The 22,859-nt window shown below is 24.0% G+C and overlaps 8 protein-coding genes across 8 annotated transcripts; 5 read left to right on the top strand and 3 right to left on the bottom strand.

Moving 5' to 3' along the window:
- Positions 1 to 835: 835 nt before the first annotated feature.
- Positions 836 to 1,418, bottom strand: SRAE_2000271800 (Vesicle transport protein, Got1/SFT2-like family-containing protein; the record flags this gene model as incomplete). Its single annotated transcript, XM_024653821.1, has 2 exons — positions 836 to 1,246; positions 1,347 to 1,418. The coding sequence occupies 2 exons, from the start codon at positions 1,416 to 1,418 to the stop codon at positions 836 to 838; spliced, it is 483 nt and encodes a 160-aa protein (XP_024507259.1).
- Positions 1,419 to 2,005: 587 nt separating this feature from the next.
- SRAE_2000271700 (60S ribosomal protein L12) lies at positions 2,006 to 2,745 on the bottom strand (the record flags this gene model as incomplete). The annotated part of the gene is made up of 3 exons (XM_024653820.1): positions 2,006 to 2,211; positions 2,405 to 2,585; positions 2,635 to 2,745. 3 exons carry the CDS (start codon positions 2,743 to 2,745, stop codon positions 2,006 to 2,008), a joined length of 498 nt encoding a protein of 165 aa, XP_024507258.1.
- A 1,089-nt stretch (positions 2,746 to 3,834) lies between these two features.
- SRAE_2000271600 (Zinc finger, CCCH-type domain-containing protein) lies at positions 3,835 to 5,090 on the top strand (the record flags this gene model as incomplete). The annotated part of the gene is made up of 2 exons (XM_024653819.1): positions 3,835 to 3,959; positions 4,004 to 5,090. The coding sequence occupies 2 exons, from the start codon at positions 3,835 to 3,837 to the stop codon at positions 5,088 to 5,090; spliced, it is 1,212 nt and encodes a 403-aa protein (XP_024507257.1).
- Positions 5,091 to 6,156: 1,066 nt separating this feature from the next.
- Positions 6,157 to 8,692, top strand: SRAE_2000271500 (RNA recognition motif domain and Nucleotide-binding, alpha-beta plait domain-containing protein; the record flags this gene model as incomplete). The annotated part of the gene is made up of 7 exons (XM_024653817.1): positions 6,157 to 6,245; positions 6,520 to 6,811; positions 6,860 to 7,254; positions 7,370 to 7,566; positions 7,676 to 8,218; positions 8,619 to 8,647; positions 8,690 to 8,692. The coding sequence occupies 7 exons, from the start codon at positions 6,157 to 6,159 to the stop codon at positions 8,690 to 8,692; spliced, it is 1,548 nt and encodes a 515-aa protein (XP_024507256.1).
- Positions 8,693 to 10,992: 2,300 nt separating this feature from the next.
- On the top strand, positions 10,993 to 11,550 carry SRAE_2000271450 (Hypothetical protein; the record flags this gene model as incomplete). Its single annotated transcript, XM_024653816.1, has 1 exon — positions 10,993 to 11,550. The coding sequence occupies one exon, from the start codon at positions 10,993 to 10,995 to the stop codon at positions 11,548 to 11,550; it is 558 nt and encodes a 185-aa protein (XP_024507255.1).
- A 157-nt stretch (positions 11,551 to 11,707) lies between these two features.
- On the bottom strand, positions 11,708 to 15,639 carry SRAE_2000271400 (Hypothetical protein; the record flags this gene model as incomplete). The annotated part of the gene is made up of 5 exons (XM_024653815.1): positions 11,708 to 12,222; positions 12,259 to 13,756; positions 13,814 to 14,243; positions 14,284 to 15,470; positions 15,517 to 15,639. 5 exons carry the CDS (start codon positions 15,637 to 15,639, stop codon positions 11,708 to 11,710), a joined length of 3,753 nt encoding a protein of 1,250 aa, XP_024507254.1.
- Positions 15,640 to 16,625: 986 nt separating this feature from the next.
- SRAE_2000271300 (Sterol-sensing domain and Patched family-containing protein) lies at positions 16,626 to 19,561 on the top strand (the record flags this gene model as incomplete). The annotated part of the gene is made up of 3 exons (XM_024653814.1): positions 16,626 to 16,740; positions 16,786 to 17,261; positions 17,312 to 19,561. The coding sequence occupies 3 exons, from the start codon at positions 16,626 to 16,628 to the stop codon at positions 19,559 to 19,561; spliced, it is 2,841 nt and encodes a 946-aa protein (XP_024507253.1).
- Positions 19,562 to 20,121: 560 nt separating this feature from the next.
- Positions 20,122 to 22,308, top strand: SRAE_2000271200 (Sphingomyelin phosphodiesterase; the record flags this gene model as incomplete). Its single annotated transcript, XM_024653813.1, has 3 exons — positions 20,122 to 20,167; positions 20,208 to 20,304; positions 20,589 to 22,308. The coding sequence occupies 3 exons, from the start codon at positions 20,122 to 20,124 to the stop codon at positions 22,306 to 22,308; spliced, it is 1,863 nt and encodes a 620-aa protein (XP_024507252.1).
- Positions 22,309 to 22,859: the final 551 nt, after the last annotated feature.

Here is a 22,859-nt window from a genome sequence, read left to right as displayed (position 1 = left end):
GTATTTGATGAATAAATATATTGGTAATTATTGTGGTATATTTAGGTTACTTTTACTGCAAATTCTTTTATTGTTTACTTGTGTTAAGAGCAACTTTTCCATATTGTTTTTGTGTTAAAGTTTTAATTTTATGTGGTTAGCTTTTTATTTTTACCCTGTTTTGCTTTATGGTAGATCAATTGTTATATATATTTTCACATGAAACTTTAATTTTATATTACAAATAAGAAAAAAAAATACTTTATGACATTGTATTTAAAATAAACAATAGAAATATATTTTATTTTATTCAAAAATATAGCTTCGACATTTAGATACTTTTTTCATAAATGTATATTTTAACTGTTTCTTAATAGCTTTCAAAGTTTAAAAAAATATTTATAATGTAATATTTCTAAAATAAATTTGACAATCGTTGTTTTCTGTAACAATATTAATAAAAATAAATCACTTAGTATTTTTCAAACAAATAAGGCAAACAATATAGTATTTTAATTCATAATACATTTATGTTATTTTTTTGAATCATCATGTTGATAACTTCAAATAAAATAATACCTAAAAAGTAATTTCTTAGTAATATTTAAAAACTCTCAGAATTCATCACAACAAAAAATAATTTATTTATATAGATCTTAAATTCTATAATAAAAAGAATTATGTATACAATTTTTAAGAAGTATTTTTTTTAAACGAAGATTTGCAAAAAATTTTATCATTAGTATTTATAAAAATTGTAAATATTCGTTTATTTATGCACAATAATAAATAATATTAGTAGTAAAAAGTGACATGTAAATTATGACAATGAATTACAAAAGGAAAAGATAGAAAATTAACAACAACTCGAAAATAATTTTTTTATGAAATTATGAGCATAAGGAATATATGATAATGAATACCATGTCATAGCCAAATATTGTATAATTATACAAATGATAGCCAATAATACAGATTTCAAAGCAAGTGCTGCAATAAACGACATTATTATGCTGGAGATATATACACAGGTTGCAATAATTCTTTTCTCTTGAAACATATTTCTAAGTTGTTTTACTGGGCCAGATAAAAAAAGAGACCCAATAATAGAAATAACTGATCCAATAGAAACTAATACTGTATAACCAGTAAGTTTTCCTTGAATTAACAGAAAACTAGAACAAAATGAAGCAACAATTGAAAGAAAAAAACAACCTATAAAACATTGAACTCTCAATGCCCATTCCATTTTTGAAGCATCCTGTAACTAAAAATTTATATTATTAATTTATTTATTATATACTATCATTGTATATCTGATTTAATATATATTATTACAGATATAAAAATAGTCTATTTAAACATACCTCATTTCCATTGTACGAATCTCTATTATTTCCTTCATTAATTTCTCCCACAGAAACAGAATGATGATACATAATTAATATATTACGTGTTTGTAAAGTAATCTAAAGTTGTTTATATTATTTTTTATAACTATGTCGATGATATTATGTCTTCTTGGTGCGAAAAATAATTTTCTTTTGGAAAAATATTTTAGTCTTCAAAAAGTAAGAAAATTTATTAAAATAGTAAAAGTGTAGTTAAATTGCTTCTTATATCTTTAGTCGTATGTACATATAATAATTGCTTATTTTTTTTGTATAAATTGTAATAGAAAAACTTTTTATTTTTAGAATTCATTAAAATTTAATTTATATATTAATTTATAAAGAATAACTGAAAAGATAACTTATCATATTCTAAAACTATAATATAATTGTTCAATTATATTGGATTTTTTTTATAAAAAGAAAACTTAAAATACTCTTTTAACATTAAATATACTGTATAAATATAAATTTTCAAAAATGATTTACATTTATATAAATAGAATACTTTTAACATTGCAAAAAAGAAAACACAAATTATTAAACAAAAAGTTTTCCACTTATAAAAATGTAGTAAAATTATGAAAAAATTTAATAAACAATTTTATTACCATGATAATAAACAACATAAAAATCTATTCTTCGGGTACTTTGATTTCTCCATTATTAATGGCATCACAAATATCATGTGGATGTTGACCATCAATGGTACAACCAACAGATTGAGCGGTTCCAAGAATTTCTTTGACAGTTCCTTCGAGCTGTCTAGCCATTGAACGTGGTCTCATGACACGAGCAATCTTGAGGATTGTGTCAAAAGTTAAGTTACCACTATGTTTAACTAAAAAATAATATCAAGTTGAAACCGGTTGCCAGTTTATACTTTAGTGATAAAGATTAAAACTGGGGGATGAGAATTCTTGATTCACTACCCTTGGTTTAAACTTATTCACATTTTTTTTACATTATTTAAAAAATTATACAACAAACAATTCAAATGTATAATTGTTTTAAAATATTTAAACTAAACTTACTATTCTTAACTTTCTTACGATCACGTTGTGGTTCTTTAAGTTCCTTAATAATAAGTGAGGCTGCCGATGGGACAACATCAATCTTAGCAACACGATTTTGAATAGTTAACTTGCATGTTACTTTAAGACCTTTCCAATCTTGGGTAGCTTTAGCAATATCATCACCAATTTTTTTAGGAGACTTAAAAAAAATGTTATATTTTCATTCTTTTTAATATTTTAAAACTTACCAAACCAAGAGGACCAACTTTTGGAGCTAAAGCTGATGTAGCTCCAACTTCTCCTCCAACACAACGAAGATAGACAATCTTAATTTCTGTAGGATCAAATTTTGGTGGCATTTTTTAAAAATATTATTTTAAGTATCTCACAAACAGGCAAGTTTTAATGAATAAATTAAACAGTATTCATAAAATTGTGAAAGAATGTAATTTTCTATGACAAAGATATCGATGCTCAGTGGAAAGATATTACCTTGAAAAATATTTTTACTTCAAAGTTGCTGTGTTTTATAACTTAAGACTTAGTTACTGATATTTAAAATTTATTATAATTTCATATTTAAAACTTAGTATATTTATGATTATTCGATTATTTTACTTTTAAGTATGAAAATTTTAATATTTTTCTGGATTATTTTTATCTCATTAATGCGTTAAATAGTGATATTAGTTGTCAGTAATTCGATAGTTTTAAATCAACTTTTTTATACATATGTATTTATTATTTGTTATTTAACAAAAAAAATATCTGTAGAATTCATTTAAAATAATCAATAACTTTTAGTTTTGTTTTTTATATTTTTAAAACTGTAAAGTTGTGTTTTAATAGTCATAATATGATTTCGTTTAAATCAAATAAATATAAAAAAATTTTCTATGTTTTTCATGATTCTAGTTTGAATAGTTGTTATTTTATAAATTGATATATGGTGTTTCAGAAAGAAAAAAATGTTTTTTAAATTAGTATTGTACAATCGTAACATTGCGAAATTTATTTCTTTTGCTATATTGTTAAATTTCATAACAATAAATTTAACTTATTTTTATAAATATGAATATTAGAAAAGATTTCATTTATAGTAAATACAATTGAACCAAAAAATAATATTTTTTTACTTTATTATTTATTCTCTAAAATAGTTTTGGCGAAAGAATTTTAAATTAATTTATTTGTTAATTCTTTTTTAATTCATACAATGTGCTTTCCGATAAAAATTGTTCCATTAGGTTGGGAATTTGTATTGTTCTACTGATTTTACGACGATTTTCTGTCTAAAGTGGATAATCATGGTTGTGTTTTCAGATTTATGTTGTCCAAATAATTAAAAAAGTTAATTTTTATGTTTTAACTATTTTTTCGTTTTTTATATTTGTATGATTTTTATTGACTTTTTATAATTTAAAGTATTCAAATTTTAGTTATTAAAAATGCCACCAAAAAAAGCTTCTGGAGGTTCAGGTGCCTCAAAAAAAACTGAACAAAAGCGAAAAGAAAAGGTACTGGAAGACAAAACCTTTGGCCTTAAAAATAAAAAAGGAAATAAAATGCAAAGGTGAGACATTTGTATTCCATTAAAATATTATTTTAATTTTAAAGATATATTCAACAAGTTGAACACCAGGTAAAGCATGGTTCCATTTCAAAAGAAAAGCTAGCTGCTGAGAAAGCTTCAAAAAAGAAGGGTATTGATGATGATCTTAAGGATATTACAAAACTTATCAAGCCAGTACTTGATACACCAAAAACTGGAAAAGATGTTGATCCAAAATCTATTCTTTGTGCATTTTTTAAACAAGGTATGTGTACTAAAGGAAGTAAATGTAAATGGTCCCACGATTTGAATATACAAAACAAAGCAGTGAAGAAAAATATTTACTTTGATTCGAGAGATTTGAAAAAAGATGAAAATGAGACAAATGAAAATTGGGATGACACTAAATTGAAGGAAGTTGCTGAGAAAAAACATGGTGAAAAGGATAGAAAACGTCAAAATCAAACTGATATAATTTGTAAATATTTCTTAGATGCTGTTGAAAACAATAAATATGGATGGTTCTGGGAATGCCAAAATGGTGATACTTGTATTTATCGTCATGCCTTACCTGAAGGATATATTCTTAAGAAAGATAGAAAAAGATTAGAGGAATTAAATAAGAAGGAGGAAATAAGTCTTGAAGAATTGATTGAAAAAGAAAGAGCAAATCTAAATACTTTGAGTTGTACAAAAGTTACATTAAAAACTTTTGTTGAATGGAAGAAAGCACGTCTTTTGGAGAAAAAAATAAAAGAGCAAGAAGAGTTGAAACAGAAACAGAAAGATGCCAAAATGGGAAAATATAGTATGGTTACTGGAAAAGAAATGTTTATGTTTGCTTCTGCATCAACAAATCAAGATGCTGATGATGATGAAGGAGTTGATGTTGATTATACTAAAGAAAAAGATGAAGAAGAAGACAATGTTGAGGCATATGATATCGATGACAGAACATTCTTAGTTCTCCAGTCTGGTGATGTATTGGACGAAGGTCTGGATATAAATAATTCTGAAAAAGTGGAAACTAAAAATGAAGCAATTGATGTAGATGAAGATTTGTTCCAAGACGATGACATTCCTGATGAGTCAGATGATGAAGAGAAACCTGAAGATGACATTGAAAAAAAAGTAGGAAAACTAAAAATATAGTTTTTTAACCATATTGTTAAACGATAAAAATAAATCTATTAATTATTATAAGTTTAATTTTTTATACATAATGTTTTTGGTAGTACAAAAATTACTTTTTTCTTTACGCAATTACCATTGTTATATTTGTAATTTTCTCTTTTAAAGATTACTTTGATTTTTCCATCTGTTCAACTACCAGTTTCTGTTTCTAAACATTTGTAATATTTGAATAATTTATTAAAATTTGTATAGAATTTATTTTTTATTCCTGAACATCTTTTTTTATTTACTTTTGTCTTTATTTTTATATTCTTCAAAAACATCATCATTCAATTTTGTAGTATGTACATATTTTTTTTATTAAACCCAATCTAAGTTTGTACCCATTTTCAGTTGCTTGACAAATTATATTAGATATTATTTTTGATTAACTTTCAATGGTATATTCGCGCCTCAAAAATTGATAGCGTTTCACCGTTATCTGATTGAGATGAAAAGTAGATTTAATTCATTAATCAAATCAGCAATTTTTGGTTTCAATATAATCATTTTCTTTAAGTATGATATATCATATTATTTTTGTGTCATTAATATTCATCTGACAACCATATAAATATAAATAAACTAAAAAAATATACCATACTATTTAGATATTTGCCTTATTACTCATTTACATTTTACTTTCATCTGCCAGCTAATAAGTACTCTTTGGAAAAAAATTAAGTTAATTTACTTTTTCAATTAAAATTTCTAAAAAATTATTTGTTAAAAAAAAACTTTAACTTAATCTAATCTTATTTTATTAAACATTTACAAGAAAAAATGTATCTTAAAAATTTTTTATTACTTTTTATGTTAGATAATAAATATTTAATAGTATATTATACATTTTTGTAATATTTTCTTGAAAATACAAAATAAAATGATATATTTTGCTTAAGTATACTGATAATTTTTTACTTATTGGATATTCCGTGTGGGACCACTGAATTATCATGCCGTTTTGGAACATTGTTTAGCATTTTTACTCAGAATTTATCACAAGTTGTCAACTATCTAATAATAATCGACTAACCTGTTATTTATGATGAATAATCCTTCAACTAAAAAAGAATTGGATTCCTCTTTTAATAAATTACCTCAGAAACTGGGGAATAAAAATCGAAGTCTAAGGTATGTTTTATTTATAAATGTACATTATATATGTAATTAAATGTTAATTATAAATTATAATATATAATTTTTTATTTTCTTATGTTATTATTTTTCTTAAGTACTGTATTAACATTTATTTTTATAAGTGTATTTGATTAAATTTTAATTTATAATAATAGTATAAATAAAAATTGAGATTGTAGATATATATATAGTATTTTTGTATTATAACAATAAAAAAAATAGCCATAAAAATCTATTGTAAGGAAAATAAATTATTTTATTTATTTAGTAAAAGTGGCAATAAACGCCAAAATGATGGAATGAATTCATATGTTAAAAATTCTAAATATTCTAAAATAGGATCTCCATATGGGGATTTGTGGCGTAAATTTGATGGCCGCCAATTAGATAATTTATCAGATAGGCCAAATCCTGTAACACAATATTCACGTTCTTCTCGTCTTTTTGTTGGCAATCTTCCTCCAAGTATGACTGAACAAGAATTAAAAGATATATTTTCTAAAGTTGGAGAAGCTCGTGAAATATATTTGTCTGGTAAATCTTTTGCCTTTCTTCGGATGGTTTGTTTTTTATATATTCTTCATTTTTTATATCTTGATTTAATATAGGAAAATAATGGACTTGCTACAATAGCAAGAACAATACTTGACGGTACCATTCATAAAGGTTTTTCTATACGTGTTCGTTTTGCACAACATGCTGCACAAATTAAATTGTCTGAGTTAGATCCTACTGTTTCCAATCAAATGTTGTATCAATTATTTTCTGTTTTCGGAGAGGTACAACATGCTGAACATTTTTGCAATGATAAAAATGAGGCAACTGGTGAAGGTGTAGTAATGTTTGAAAAGAGAAATAGTGCTACGGATGCTGTAGCTGCTATTAATGACTATGTCTTTAGTTTTACTAAAAATTTTAAACCTATTAAGGCTGAACTGGCAACTGACAATGAGGATGGCGGTTGGCCAGAAAGATTGGCTTCTAAAAAGCGCAACCTTCTTGAGTATGTTTTTTATTCGACTTTTTTTTTGATTGACTAAGAGAAATGGACTAATGGACTGTATTCTCCTAGTCTTTCATTGATGTTTCCATTACTAATATCATTTTGTTTTGTTTAGCGGTAAACTAATGGGACCATTAGTAGCTAAGTCTAATTCTTTTGAAGAAAATATAGGACGTAAATGGAAAGAACTTTATGAGATTGAGAAGAAACGTCGAGTTGCTTTTGAAGCCGAACTAAAGGCTGAACGTGAGAAATTTGAAAATGAGATTGATTTCCAAATTCAGGAATATGAAGCAAATCGAATTAGAGAAGGCAAGGTTTTTTTTGGACTTATTATTTTTGAGATTATATCTAAATGATACTTTCTCATATTTTTTAAATAATTCTTATATTCTTATAAATAACTTTTTTTTCCTTATAGATATTAGATTACGTCAAGAACAATTGGAAAAGTATGAAGCTTCAAGGAGAGAACGTTTTAATAGACATCCAAATGACATTGGTCCCGTTGGACCACAAATATCAAATGAATCATTTGAACAAGTTGGAAATTTCACAAATAGGCAACATTACAATGAGCCTCCATTCAACAATAATTCTGGATTTAATACTATGCAAAACCAGATGATTAGGCCACCAGATAATTTTAATGAAGGTTATTTTCATGGTGGACAAAATTTTGGACCACCTCAAGGTTTTGGGGATAATCAATATAGAAATAACCAAGGTCCACCACCTTGTAATTTAAATGCATCTTTTGGTCCACCAAGTGGTATGGATCACCAAGGATCACAATTTAGAAACTTTATGGGTGGACCTGATTCATTCAACAATCCTTCTTTTCCTGGTGATCAATTTCCTAACAATCATTCAATGATGTTTAATGGGCCAATGAATGGACCACCAATGAGAGGACCAAATGACAGAAAATTTACATCTAATCAAAGAAATTTAAGTAACAAAAGTAAGTATAGCATGAAAATTAACAAAACACCAATGAAATCTAAACAAAAAGGTACCAAATTCAAAGTAGATCCTTCCAAAACATTGTGAATTATTTTATTGAGTTTGTAAATACTTAATTTTGTAATTTCCTTTATTTATTTTTTTGATCAGATAAAGAATTTTTGTTTTTTATTGTTTTTATCTACCCCATTTTTGGACAGTCAAAGAGAATTGGAAATAATTTTTTTTTATATTTAAAATAATAAATTGTTAGTTTGAAAATAAAATAAAAATATTTAAAAAAAAGGGAATTTTTTTTCAATACCCGATTATCAGTGAAAGTTAGCATACAGGGTATAATCAATATATTTATTAAATAAAATATTAATACATAAAAATTGTCAAAATTTTTTTTTTAGTAATCAATTTAAATTATGTTTCAATGAATGTAATATTGGAAAAATATCTGTTAAATTAAATTTTAATTTAGTAAACAAAACTTTTGAATAAATATGTCTTTTCTTTATAATTATTTTTAAATTCAAACTGTTTGTAATCCAATTAAAAACTTTATAACAGTTATCAATAATAAATTTTTTTTTAAACTGTTGTTATTCAAAGAATGAAAATCTTATTTCTATATCAAATCACTAATTTCAAGGACCAATTTTTGACAGTAAGTGAAGAAGAATTTATAATGACAAATGAAAATATTTGATATTTTTTATAATTTAATAATTTTTTTTAAATAATAATGTTTCAAATTTTATATTTTAATTTCATAGTAAAAGTGATACTCAAATTTTCTGTTAAAATTTACATATTTTGATATAAATGTTTTTTGATAAATGCTATAAAAAACAACTATTGTTATTGTTCATTTTTTATTTACTTTTTAAATGTTTTTAAGCAAACGATATAATAAAAGATTAATTAATAGTTGTTTCTTCTACAATAAATAAGTAAATTTTTTATGTTTAAAAAAAAATAACTTAATAAATTATAAAAGTATTAAGCTAATCTATCTTTGATTATATTAAAAAAGAATAAAAGATAAGAAAAAACATATTATATTAATAAATAAAATGGTATATAAAAATAAAATTTCACACAAATTCATCTTTTAGTTTAATTAAATATTTGATTCTAATAATGGCAAGAAAAAACTTAAGAAAAAACGTGATCAATCTAAATCTTTTGATATTTTTTCAAGATTATGTTCAAAAAAAAATCTCAAAAACAAAAGTTAATAAAAATGATTGTATATCATCAATGAATGAAATTTATAAAACCATCTTTGCTAAGAGGAAGAAATTACTGTAAATGGAAGTTGAGACAACAACGGTATTTCAGCGAAATCTACAGCAAAATGAAATAATGATTTGTGAAGGTGATTCCAAACAGAAGTTCACAACATTGGTAATAGAAAGAAAGTTCCCAGAGACCCTTATCATTTTTAACATGTGAAAGGGATAAAAAATAATAAGTATCAAACTTTTAATCATCATTTTTATATCGAGTATCACAAATAAAAGCTATATCTATTAGATAACCAATTGATGTTAAATAGTATAAACTTGTTATAATAGTCCATTCCTGTATATAAAAAATTATATTATAATTACCAAAAAGTATTGTATAATAAATAGTTTCATTAAGTGTTGTGAAATATGTTATAATTCCTGCTGAAAGAAGTGAAATAGCAATACCACAAATTAAAAAATCAATTTCTTTCAAAGGATAAATCCATTTTTTTCTTATAGCATGATAAATTGATACTCCAAAAAGAAAAAGTGAATAAAAAAGGGTAATTATAATTATGACAAGTTGACCGTATATATAATAAAAGTACCAATCTCGCTTTAAATTTTTAGTATAATTATTATTTCCATAATAGCAATAAGAGTCCAAATAAATATTAATATTATTACAGATTCTGGGACCAAACATTGATATTATAAAAACACTTAATGTAAATAATAGAATAATTAATCTCAATAATATGATTATAATTAGCATATTTGTTTAATTCTATACTACTATTATAATATTTATTAGTTAACATACCAAAAAATAATGTTCAATTATTATTCTTTTGTCTAAAATATTAAAAACAACATTTAAACAATACTTACTTAAATTTTTTTAAAAATTTATTTTTAAACAATAAAAAAAATTATAATACTTAGCATAATTTAAATAATAAAATTTTAAAGTTAATACAAATAAAAATCTTAATAAAAATATATAGTATAAAATTATGTTAAAAAAAAAGTCATTTGCCAATTTTTTCAATACATTTATTAAAATTTTACTTTAACATAGTAGATGGAATATCAAAGTTTGTAGTTAAGTATTTTATCTTTTTTTTTCATCTAAATGCTCTGTAAAATTAGCTTTTTCTATAAAATTTTTTATAAATTATTAGAATAAGAATACAAAGTAAAAATATAAAATAAAAATGTATATAATAAAATTATATTCACCTCTCTCTCCCTCTTTCTACAAATATTTGCTATTATAAAATAGAAACGATATTCATCATCAAAAATTTCTGTATAATAAATCAATCTTACCCTTAGAATAGCAATATCATCATATTTTTCTTTTAATAATAATTTTAAAAAAAAAAAGATATATTTATTATTGGTAGTCAATCCTTAAAAATATTATTATTTTTTTTTAAAGCAAATTATAATATATTGAATATTAAGATTAATAAAATAATATTTCTTATAAAAAGTAAATTATGTACGATTAAAAAAATAAATATAATATGTATAATAAATAATTATGAATATAACTAAAATTATTATTTTTTTATGGTTCTTGACAAAAGAAATTATATGTTTACCTGGTGACTATAAAAATATAACAGCAAAAGTTTTTGTAAGAAATGAAACAGTACCTTATGTCTTTCATGAAGTTTTAGATAAATATTTTGACTATGGATTTGAATTCAAAAAAAATGACAAAAATATTTCTAAAATGTTAAAAGAAGACAAAATATGTCAATTTATATTTATTGTTGACTTTAATACAATTCCTATTAATGATGAAAATTACCAGTCAACATTTATATTTTGGAATACAAAATATAATAATGTAACTATAAGAGATAACAAAAATATTTTATACTTAGAAGACCAAAATATAAATAATGATAATACTTTTGAAAAAATAATAAAAAATAGTTTAATTTTTAGTAATGTCAATGAAAGGTGTACAATAGATTTTGAGTTTTCATTAAATTACCTTTATAGAAAAAAAATTGCATTAAAAACAGGATATATTATTTTTATTTTTTTAATAACACTATTACCAATAATATTTGTAATATTTAAACAATAATATTTATTAATTAATTTTTTTATTATTTTACATGAATAAAAAAAATTTACATATTTACAAAAGAAAAATTAAAATGTATAATTTTCCACCAGTATTTTTTTTTTTGATTCTTTTATACAATATAATTAAATAGATAGTCAAGATATATACTTTTTTTTTAATTATCTGATTCATCAATAGTTAAATCACAAGGAGAAGGTTCTCTTGTAAATAATACTTGTTTACCTTGTTGTTCATTTCTCATTCTTTGGTCAATAATTTTTGTTTGAATCTGATAAGGTTGTTGAACAGGTTGACTCATCTTTACCCATTTAGATCCTGAACTAGTTGAAGTTGGAGATGTTAATGGTGATTTTGAAAGTATAGAAGATTTCGATGATGATCGGTGATTATGTGAAGACGAGGATGAAGAATTATGATGGGAACGTGAAGATGAATGATGATTGTCATTAACTGAAGATTTTCTTGAATGTGATGAATAATTTCCGGTTCTATAATGATCTGATGAATTTGAATGACTTCTAGATGAGTGTCTGTTTTGAGATAAAGATGTATGTGTTGATGGCTTTATTGCAGCTAATGGTATAAAACCAACTAATTTTGTTATATCTGCAGTAGAAGTTGTTGTCGTAGTTTTTTCATTTGAAGTTTTAATTGATGGAGTATAATTTTCTAATTTAGGAATTTTAGATGGAGAAACTAAATTACCTCTATTTGCTGGACTTAATGACCGCCTTTTAGAAGATTCACGTTCTTTATTGTATTTATCACGACATCGATCTCTTTCCTTTTCACGTTCTCTTTCTCGATCACGTTCTTTATGACGTTCTTTAAATTTAACATCTTTGTTTTTATCTGGTTTGTCTTTTACTTTTTCTATTTTTTCTACCTTGTCAATTTTTTCATTTTTATCAATAGGTTTTTCAACAGGCTTCTCTTCTTTACCTTCTAATTTAGGAATTCTAAAATTCTTCAACAAATCAAATGCATTCTTTTTTCCAATTGCGTTAAAAGTATCAGCTGGTGCTTGTTCTACTAAAGATGGTGGATTTAAATCCAACTTTTCTTTTTTACTAGATTTTGATCTCGGTGAAGGTGTATGATCATTTGCCTTCCTTTTGTTTGATTTTTTTTCTCTAGCATCATTTGTACTTTTACTTTTACTAAGAATAACTCCACCTTTTCTAATGGTTTGTTCTTTGACTTTTGGTGAAGATGATGGTAAGTCAACAATTTTTGTGATTGCCTCCTCTTTTATTTCTTTAATCTCCGGTATTTCCCGTGGTTTCGGTGGTTCCAAATTTTTAATAGTAATCTTTGGTCGTTTAATTTTAATTTTTAATTCTGAATTTACTGGTGGTTCACTAGTTCCTGTTGTAGTAGGCATACTTATAGTTGGTGAACTAATAACAGCTTCTTGTTTTATTGGTTTATCAATTTCTACTTCACAAATTATATCATTTGAGCTTTTACTTAATTTCCCCTTTACTGATTGATTTGAATTTTCAAGCATTTTCTTAAGTTTGTTCTTTGCTTTTCCTGTTTCAAGTAAATCTTTATTCTTCTCTACTGTAATAATTTTTTCATCTGGTACATTTTCATGCTTAATTTTAAAATCACTTTTAGAAAATGTTGGAGATGGTTTCATAATAGTACTCAATGAAGCATCATCAACTACTTTGTTAGAATGACTTTCTAAAGGTAAACGCGAAAAGGTAACTTTTAATGAATCTTGTTGATGAGTTACTGAAGCCAACGTTTCCGACAATATATTTTTTTTAACTTTTTTCGATTTTTTACTTGCCGGATCTTTCTTGTTTTTCTTCACCTCAGTCTCATCAGAAAACGATTGTTGAGTAACAGAAGATGTAGGCAAAATATTGATATTAGGAACTTTGAAGACACCTTCAGTAAAGTCAGATTTTTTATTTTTAGATTTTTTATGCTTAGTATGAGTAACATTTTGATTAGAAGAGTTTACCGAAGAACTAGGAACTATATTTTTTACCGACAAATTTTGCTGATAGCTCTGAACATTTCCACTATTTAAAGGGGAAACAAACTGTGAATTATCATTTTGAACTGGGTATTTTCCAATAACTGTGGGAGTTTTTATAACATTGTCAGAATACTTAGTTACAACTCCTCGCTGTGAAGAGTTACTGTTATCTTTTGATAAATTTTGTCCTATCTCAGCCATTGCTTCCTGATGATACAAAAAAAAAAGTTATTTAACAGAAAAAAAAACAATAGAAAAAATTACCAGATCACTCTTAGGCTTATTTGGCAATATATCAACAACTATATTTTGTTTTTGAATATTCTTATTAAATAATATCCTTTGGCCATTATTAACATTTGGTGGATAGGGAGAATAAAAAGTTTGCTTAGGTTTAAAATATGTCATATCAATATCACTCTGAATAGGTACTAACGTTCCTAGTATATCAACGGCTTTTCCGTTTAATAATACAGGATTGTCAATAAATAAATTAGAAATATTATATTTCTTTTTTTTTAATTTCTTTTTTCGCCATTTTTTGGTGAATTTTAAAAAATAATGCCAAGCGTTACCAACTTTACTTAATTCAGAAGAAGATTGTTTTTTTAAACAATTAATATTACAATTATATTTACTATCAAAACCCAATTTCTTCATTAATGCTAGAATTGATAATGGAATAGACCAAGATCTAAAAATAATCATTAAAAAAATTATTAATATAAACTTACTCTACAAGAACATTTAAAAAAACTGATACAATATCCGAACCTAAAATATCCCCATTTGCAAAGTATCCATCAACAAGAATATCTTTCATTGTTACCACTTTAATTTGTAGCAAAAGTTTCATACCATTTGGTGTGTATAGTGTAAACTCAAGAGTATTATGCCTTGGTTGACTAAGAAGTACATCATGTGTGCTTTTTGATGAGACAAACTGCTCCAAGAATGTATCTCTTTTAATTGACTCGATAAGATGATTTATAAAAAGTTGAACTCTAACTATTTCAACAACAAAAATTAAATTATTTCGATTTGTAAAAGATACACCTTCAATAACAAAATCTTTGTTACGATAAATTAATTCATCGCCAACAAGATACTTAACTGTTGGTTGAAACTTTTCATTGGTAACTAAATTCTTTTTTCTTTTTGTTATACCAAGTATTTGTGTAAATATATCTGCTTTCAATGATCCTAACACATCTCGACAAGAACGAGCCATTAATTCTTTTGCAAATCCTTCAAAAATTAATAAAGGTTTTGAAAATCTTAACATATAAGCATACTTAATATTTGTTCCTTCAATAAATATTGGATGAGTATCTTCAGATATAATATTAATATAACATTTAAATGTATGATCATTGATAGAATTTTGTTGAAATAAAAGAAGTCTATCACAAAATATACTAAAAAAAGAAGGTTCTAGATCTGTTCTTTTAAAAAATTTCCCAATAGGACCTGAATTAGAATCACTACTAGATAAATTTGAATACTCCTCATCTTCTTGAAGTAAAACATTAAAAATTTTTTCTTTTTCATCAATTTTAAAGGATGAATCAATTGTTCGTGAGTAAATTTTTAATTTTTGAGATAAAATACGAAATTTATTTTCATTTATCAATTTTTTTATATTTGTTCCTTCCATCATTCCAGTACCTTGACAACGAAACCATGTAATGGTAACCTTTTCAACAATTTCATTTTGACAAGTTATTGACATTATAAAATCAGAGGATGATAAATAAATTTCATTTTCATTATATTTTATTTCAAAATTATTGGCAGTAGCAAATGCATGGAGTTTTCTATCTAATGGTAAAGTCTCATCAATTGGTATATTTCTTTTCATAAAATCTATTGTATTTTTAATATTTATACGATCTTTAACATCAAAATGTTGTCTTCTTTCCTATAATTTAAAATTACATAAAGTTGTCAATATACATTTAACTTACCATCATATTTCTTTGTAATTTATTTGAAAATTGGTCAATTTCATAACTAGAGACAGCTAATCGAATCTTCTCCATATGATTTTCCATATTCATTTCATCATCATCTTGAATACTATCCGCCATACCTACAAATGACAAAATAATAATGTGAAGAAAAAACTTTAATGCCACAAAGTATTAATTTTCCAAAATACATAATGATAAATTAAATCGTTGTAGGACCAATAAAGTAAGCGGTATATTTTTATATCATACTATTATAATCTACAGTAGTAATTATACTACATTAATTTAATAAAAAAAAAGTGTACAAAAAATATGTTTGCTATTGATAAAACATACTTATAATAAGTATACAATGTAAAATATTGTAAATTTGGAATATAAAAGTGTAACATTTATCAAATTACTTAATTAATTGACTAAAATCTTAATATATTATTTATAAAAGTAAAAACTATTATATTTTAAAAAGGTAATTGAAGAAAGATGACATACCTCAACAAACTATTAAAAAGTTTTAATATAACAAGACATAGTATTTATCAAGGTTAATAAATTTATCATAAATCATGTTAAATTTTTACCATTATAATCTTTTTTCACTTCATTTATTAAACATTATTCTTATTGTGCAAGTAATAAAATGAAAAATATTTTTTTACCTAAGTTGCAATACTTTATTTGTGTACTATTAAAAAAGGTGTAAAATAACTTAATTTTGTTTTCTAAAAGTTTGTTAAAATATAATCATTTCAGTAAAGACTTCCTATTTATTTTATTAGTTATATAAATTTATAAATTATAAATTTGTTGTTTAAAAGTAAATTATTCATTAGAAAATATCATTTAAAATTTAAAAAAAAACAACTTTTTTAAGTAATAGTTATTCATGATTTTTAATTATTTATGTCATGCGGACATGTATGTTTATTTAAAAAAAAATTTATTTTTTAAATTAATTAATTTATTGCTATTTTTTTTTTAAATAATTAATTATGTGTATTATATGCCAATATCATTAATTGTATTATATATTTTATTTAACAAATAAAAAAAAATAAATTATTATAATTTTATAGATCTATGTATAAATTTTTTATATAATTATGCCTAATATTATCCAACCAAGTAATTTTGATGTATTATCTTCTGTAAAAAAATCAGAAAATAATGAAAATAGTATAACTCGAAATTCATATAATACAGAAAGTTCATTAAAAGGTAAATTTATTTTTAATAAAATAAAATAATATAATTTTTTTTTAGATATCTCATCATTATCCTCAACATCATCTTTTGGTACCCATAAAAGTTCTAATGCTTTTGTTAAAATTATACAAAAATGTTATTTTAATTGGGCAAAAATTGTAACAAAATATTCTATTGCTATTATTATTATATGTTTAGTATTAACTGGTATTGGAACAGCTAAAATTATTGTTACAAAAAATGTAAATGATATCACTGGTTATACACCATATGGAGCACGGTCACGTTATGAAATGAAGGTAAGCCAAGAATTTTCAGATGAATATGGACGTGGACCGATGGTATTTTTATCTATCGTATCAAAAGATGGTGGTAATATGATGAGACCTTGGTTATTAAAGGAAGCGGTTAAAGTTCATCAATTGGTAATGAATAATTTTACAATTTATAATAAAGCAACTGGTTTTAATGAATCGTACAAAACCTTTTGTCATGGCTTTTGTAATATTAATGAACCTTTAGTTCAATTTTATGTAAGTAATTTAAAGTATTTATAAAATATTAATTTTAATAATTTTTATAGAATGGATATAAATTTCAATATGATTTAACTAAAAAAAATGAAACATTAAGTGATCGAATTATTTTACAATATCCAAAATCTCAATTTTATGGAAGAGATTTTGGTTTACAATCAAACTTTTTTGGTGTTAAATTAAAAAAAAAAGATGAATTAAGTAAAAATGATATTACAAATCTTGAGTATACTAAAATGATTGGAATGTTTTATATTGCTAAATTTAAAAAAGAATGGACAGAAGAGGATGTTAAAGATTTTGAATTACAATTTATAAAATATTTTACAAAAGAATATAAATCAAAATTTATAAGAGTATTACCATTATCAACAACATATGTTGAGTTAGAAGTTGTTAGAGCTGGAATGGCAAATGTACCATATTTAAGTCTTGGTTTTACTATTATGGTTATTTGTTCATGTACTACAGTATTAATATCTTCATATTATATGAATCAAGTTAGTATTCATAAAATATCACTTGCATTTAATGCATGTGTTTGTCCTTTTATGGCATGTGGAACAGCTTTAGGTACACTTTTCTTTTGTGGTGTTAGATTTGGATCTGTTTTATGTGTAACACCATTTTTAGTACTTGCTATAGGTGTTGATGATGCTTATCTTATGATACATTCATGGCAAAAAATTTGTAAAGAAATGAGAAGAAAAAATGATCCAAATGATTCTGTAGAGAAACGTTTAGGATTAGTTCTTCAAGAAACAGGACCTGCCATATTAATTTCTGCTTGTACAAATATACTAGCTGATTATATTGGAACATTTACTGGGTCACCAGAGATTACACTTCTTTGTGTCGGTAATATGTCCGCCATATTTGTCGATTTTATTTACCAAATAACATTTTATTGCGCAATTATTTCTATAGTTGGAAAATATGAAATGATAAATGAAAGATCACTATCAAATAAATTAAGTATTAGTATTGGTGATATAGCTCAAAATTGTAAGGTTGTCAAAGTAGGGCCTGTTAAATCTATAGAAAAACAATCAAAAAATAATAAAATATTTAGAAAATTTGTAAAAAAAGTAATTAATGGATATATAAACATATTAACAAATATTTGGTTTAATATATTAGTAATAATTGGATGGATTACATTTTTAATTTTTTGTGCCTATGGTATAACAAATATAAAAATATTACTTAATAGTGAAAAATTATTTGCCATGGATTCACCATTAATTGAAATAAATCAGTTAAGAGAAAATGTTTTAATAAGAGATTGTACACAAGCATCAGTTTATGTGACAACTTCAATTGATTTTAGTAATCAACAAAAATATAATAATTTTATGAAATTTGTACGTGAATTTGAATCTGATCCATTATCATTAGGAAGTGAAAGTACTCATTTGTTTCTTAAAGATTTTCTTGAATTTGAAAAACATAAAGTTGAATGGGATAATGATGAAGAAAATATAGAAAACAATTCTACAACAAATATAATTCCCTATGTTGAAAAAGATATAATTGAATTTTTAAAATGGCCAGAAGAAGAACATTGGAATGGTTTTGTTAAACTTTCTAATAATAATACTAAATTGAAAAGTTTTTTTTTTAATATTTATTATCATGGTGAAACATTATCAGATTGGGTTGAGAGAGGTAAATTAATGGATCGACTTCGTTCTATTGTTGATAAGTATAAAAAAAGTTTTAATGCAACAGTCTTTATGCATGATGGTATTTATTTTGACTTGATAGATAATATGCCTCGTGATGCAATTGAAAGTTCAATAGCAACAATTATATGCATGGGATTAATATGTTCAATGTTTATGTTTAGATTTAAACCAGTAGTAATTGCAATGTTAACAATAGGAAGTATTATTATTTTAATGTTAGGTTCATTATATTGGACTGGAACTACTTTAGATCCTGTTATCATGGCATCAATTTTAATTTCAATTGGTTTTTCTGTTGACATACCAGCTCATGTTATTTATCATTTCCATGTATCACAATCAAATCAAATAGCAAATAATAATGACAAGAATAAGGTAAAGATTATATTAAAAGAAGTTATTACTTCGGTTGGATTTCCGGCATTTCAAGCAGCATTATCAACAAGTTTATGTATCTCTGTACTTCTTCTAGTTAACGTGTACATGTCAAGAGCTTTCGTTAAAGTAATGGTTATTTGTTTATCTCTTTGCCTATATCATGGACTTTTGATTATTCCAACAATTTATGCATTAATTAATCATTTACAAAGGTTAATTTCGAAACAATGAAATATAATAATAATTTATAAAATTTTACTTTAATTATAAAATTATTTCTAATGTATGTTTTTGATTTAATAAATGACAAATAAAACTTACCAACTTATTTAGTCTATAAATTATTTTAATGTTTTCTATTTATAATTCCTTGTTATATTCAAATTTTGTAAATTATTTTTGTCTAATAAAAAAAAATTATAATAAAAAAAAATGTTTTTACAAAAATTGAATCAAACCAAAAACTTTTTCCTTTATAAAAATTTATTAAAATCATTTTAATTCAATAGGAAGACATTTATGAATCACTTTTTTATAGAGGGATATACCGGATAATGATATTGACAAACTCAAATAATAAAACACATTTCGTTTAAAAAAATCTAACAAATAAATTAACAATTGATTTCTTCTTTGCCATAGGCTGTCATAAATATGAACACTGGTTGTAGGGTGATTTTATATTATATCTCCTAAAGTTATCCTTGGATAAAACACAAAATAATTGTTGTAACAACTTAATCAGACATAATTTGTAACACTCTATTATTCATATTATTTTTTAAGATTCAATGAAATATCTAAAATTACTAATATTTTTTGGAATAATTTCTTTAGGTAAAAATATAATTTGTTACAAATTTAATTTCTTTTGTAGGCCATTGCCATTTTGAGTTTCTTAAACATCTTCAATCATTAGAAATATCACCAACATACAAATGTCTAGGATGCAAGACTGCCGTAGAAGCCTTAAAGTAAGTTTAAATATCAGGCCTTTCGGCCTTCCAAAAATTGCTATGGGAGATATTGAATCCCCATAGCGGGCAATTGGTTAAAGTTTTCAACCAGCAATAAACGCACCTCAGCTAGGCCTCATTGGTCACGTTATCGCCCGTGCGCAAAGCTGGTTGAATAGGGCAAAAGTTAAATTATCCAGTTAAGAACATTTCTCATTTTAGTTGGGTTAGAGTTACAAACAAACATATAGTAGACTTTTTTTATATTTAAAAACTAGTGAATATATTTTATTTTTTTTCAGATATGTTTATGAAAGAAATGCAACACAAGATAAAATTATTTATTTTGCTAAATTTATATGTCAAAAATTTACTTCAAATACAAATATTGTTTGTAAAGGGATGACTTCCCAATTTAGGGAAGAATTTTTATACGTTGTTGAAAAGTTACTTGTATCACCAGATTTATTGTGTGGATTATTTATTGATGAATGTGGTGATCCTAAAAATCCATTTAATGGTAATTGGGAAATTAAATTACCACCAAAATATGAGAAAGAAAAATCAGAGATGTTAAAATCAAATAAAATACCTAAAACACAAGCAACAATTTTTAAAGTTTTACAATTGAGTGATTTACATTTTGATCTTCTTTACAAACCTGATTCAGAAGTTGATTGTAATGAACCTATATGTTGTCATGATATACATAAAATAAATAAAAGGAGAAAACGTATTAAAAAAGTTAAAAAACCTGCTGGTTATTGGGGATCTGTTGGAAATTGTGATTTACCATTTTGGACTATAGATGCAATTTTTGAGGATATTTCTAAAAATCATGAAGACATTGAATATATCATGTTATCTGGAGATTATATGTCTCATAATGATTGGAATTATACAAAAGAAGAACATTTATTTATTGTTGGTAATCTAAGTAGTATGATACAAAAATATTTTCCAAAAACTCCTGTATTTTGGGCAATTGGAAATCATGAGGGTGTTCCAGTAAATTCATTTGCACCTCATACATTACCAGAAAAATATAGACCACAATGGATTTATAAAGCAATTAAAGATGCAGCAGGTGAATGGTTACCCCGTGAAGTGTATGGAGATTTTGAATATAGAGGTTCATGGGCAGTAATGGTACAAGAAAATTTAAAATTAATTACAATTAACACAGGTTATTGTGAAACAACAAACTTTTGGTTGTATTTAAATCAAACTGATCCTGATGAAAGTTTATCATGGCTTGTTAATCAATTATATGATTCTGAAAAGAAAGGTATATATGTACATATTTTAGCACATATACCACCTGGTGATGGGGAATGTTTAGAAGGATGGTCAAGAAACTATTACAGAATTGTAAATAGATTTTCAGAAACAATAACTGGTCAATTTTTTGGACATATTCATGTTGATGGTTTTACTGTATTTTATGAAAATATGAATGATATAAATAGTAAACCAACAAATATCATGTATTCTTCACCAAGTATCACAACATACTCAAATTTAAATCCTGCTTATAGAATTTATGAAATTGAAAATTTTGGAAGTTATAGAATTATAGATCATCACACATATTTTTATGATTTACTAACTCCTCAATCTCCATCAATTAAACCACACTTTAAATTATTATATTCTGCAAAATCAGAATATTCATTACCAGATATGTCTCCTGATTCTTGGAATAATTTAATTTCACAAATTGAAAATAATCCAGATATATATAAAAAGTTTATTAATAATTATTCTCGTAATAGACAATTTGTTTGTGATGAATCATGTAAAAAGGAAGCATTATGTTCATTACGTCGAGGACATCATAATGATAGTAAATTATGTAAAAACCAGTTATCTACATCAGAGTTAATTGTAAAAGAAGGTTTAACATCAATATCTAGTATAAAGAAAGTAACAGATAATATTGAACCATCATTCATGGAAAGAGTAATAAGTAGTGAAGTATTTGATAACATTAAACAAAAAATTTTTAACTTTTTTGGTTAAAATTATTTATAATTTATATGGTCATTTTAATTTTGTTATTTTTAATTTTCACGTGAAATGTATGTTTCACGTTTTATTAAGTTTATATAATTATTATCAATTTTAATATAGTTATTTAATAATTATATTTTGATTTATGATAATAAACCAATATTAGTAATATTTATATAACTAATTTTACTGTTAATTAATATATATCATTGATAAAAGAAATAACTCTTAACAATTTGGTTCAAGAGGAAAAAATTATTTTTATAATTAATCTTATTTATTTACTGTATTGTGCTTTAGATTTATTAAAATACTTTACTTAATATTATAAATATAATAATAAGTTTAATGTAAACACATTTCAAAATTCTTATTTAGTAATTAATAAATATATATTAATTAATATAAGTAATAGACTAAGTTATTGAAATATTCTAAATATTTGCAAATCTACTTTCTGTTATTAAATAACATAAATTTTATTATGAATTTTTAAATACGCATTATCAACATTTATCTATTTTGCAAATGTTAATATTTTTATTTGTTTTTTTATTATT

This window comes from Strongyloides ratti (genome assembly GCF_001040885.1).
Source record: "Strongyloides ratti genome assembly S_ratti_ED321, chromosome : 2".
NCBI classification, from domain to species: Eukaryota; Metazoa; Nematoda; class Chromadorea; order Rhabditida; family Strongyloididae; genus Strongyloides; species Strongyloides ratti.
The sequence above is the reverse complement of the archived record's forward strand: the minus strand, read 5'-3'. Positions and strand labels throughout refer to the sequence as shown.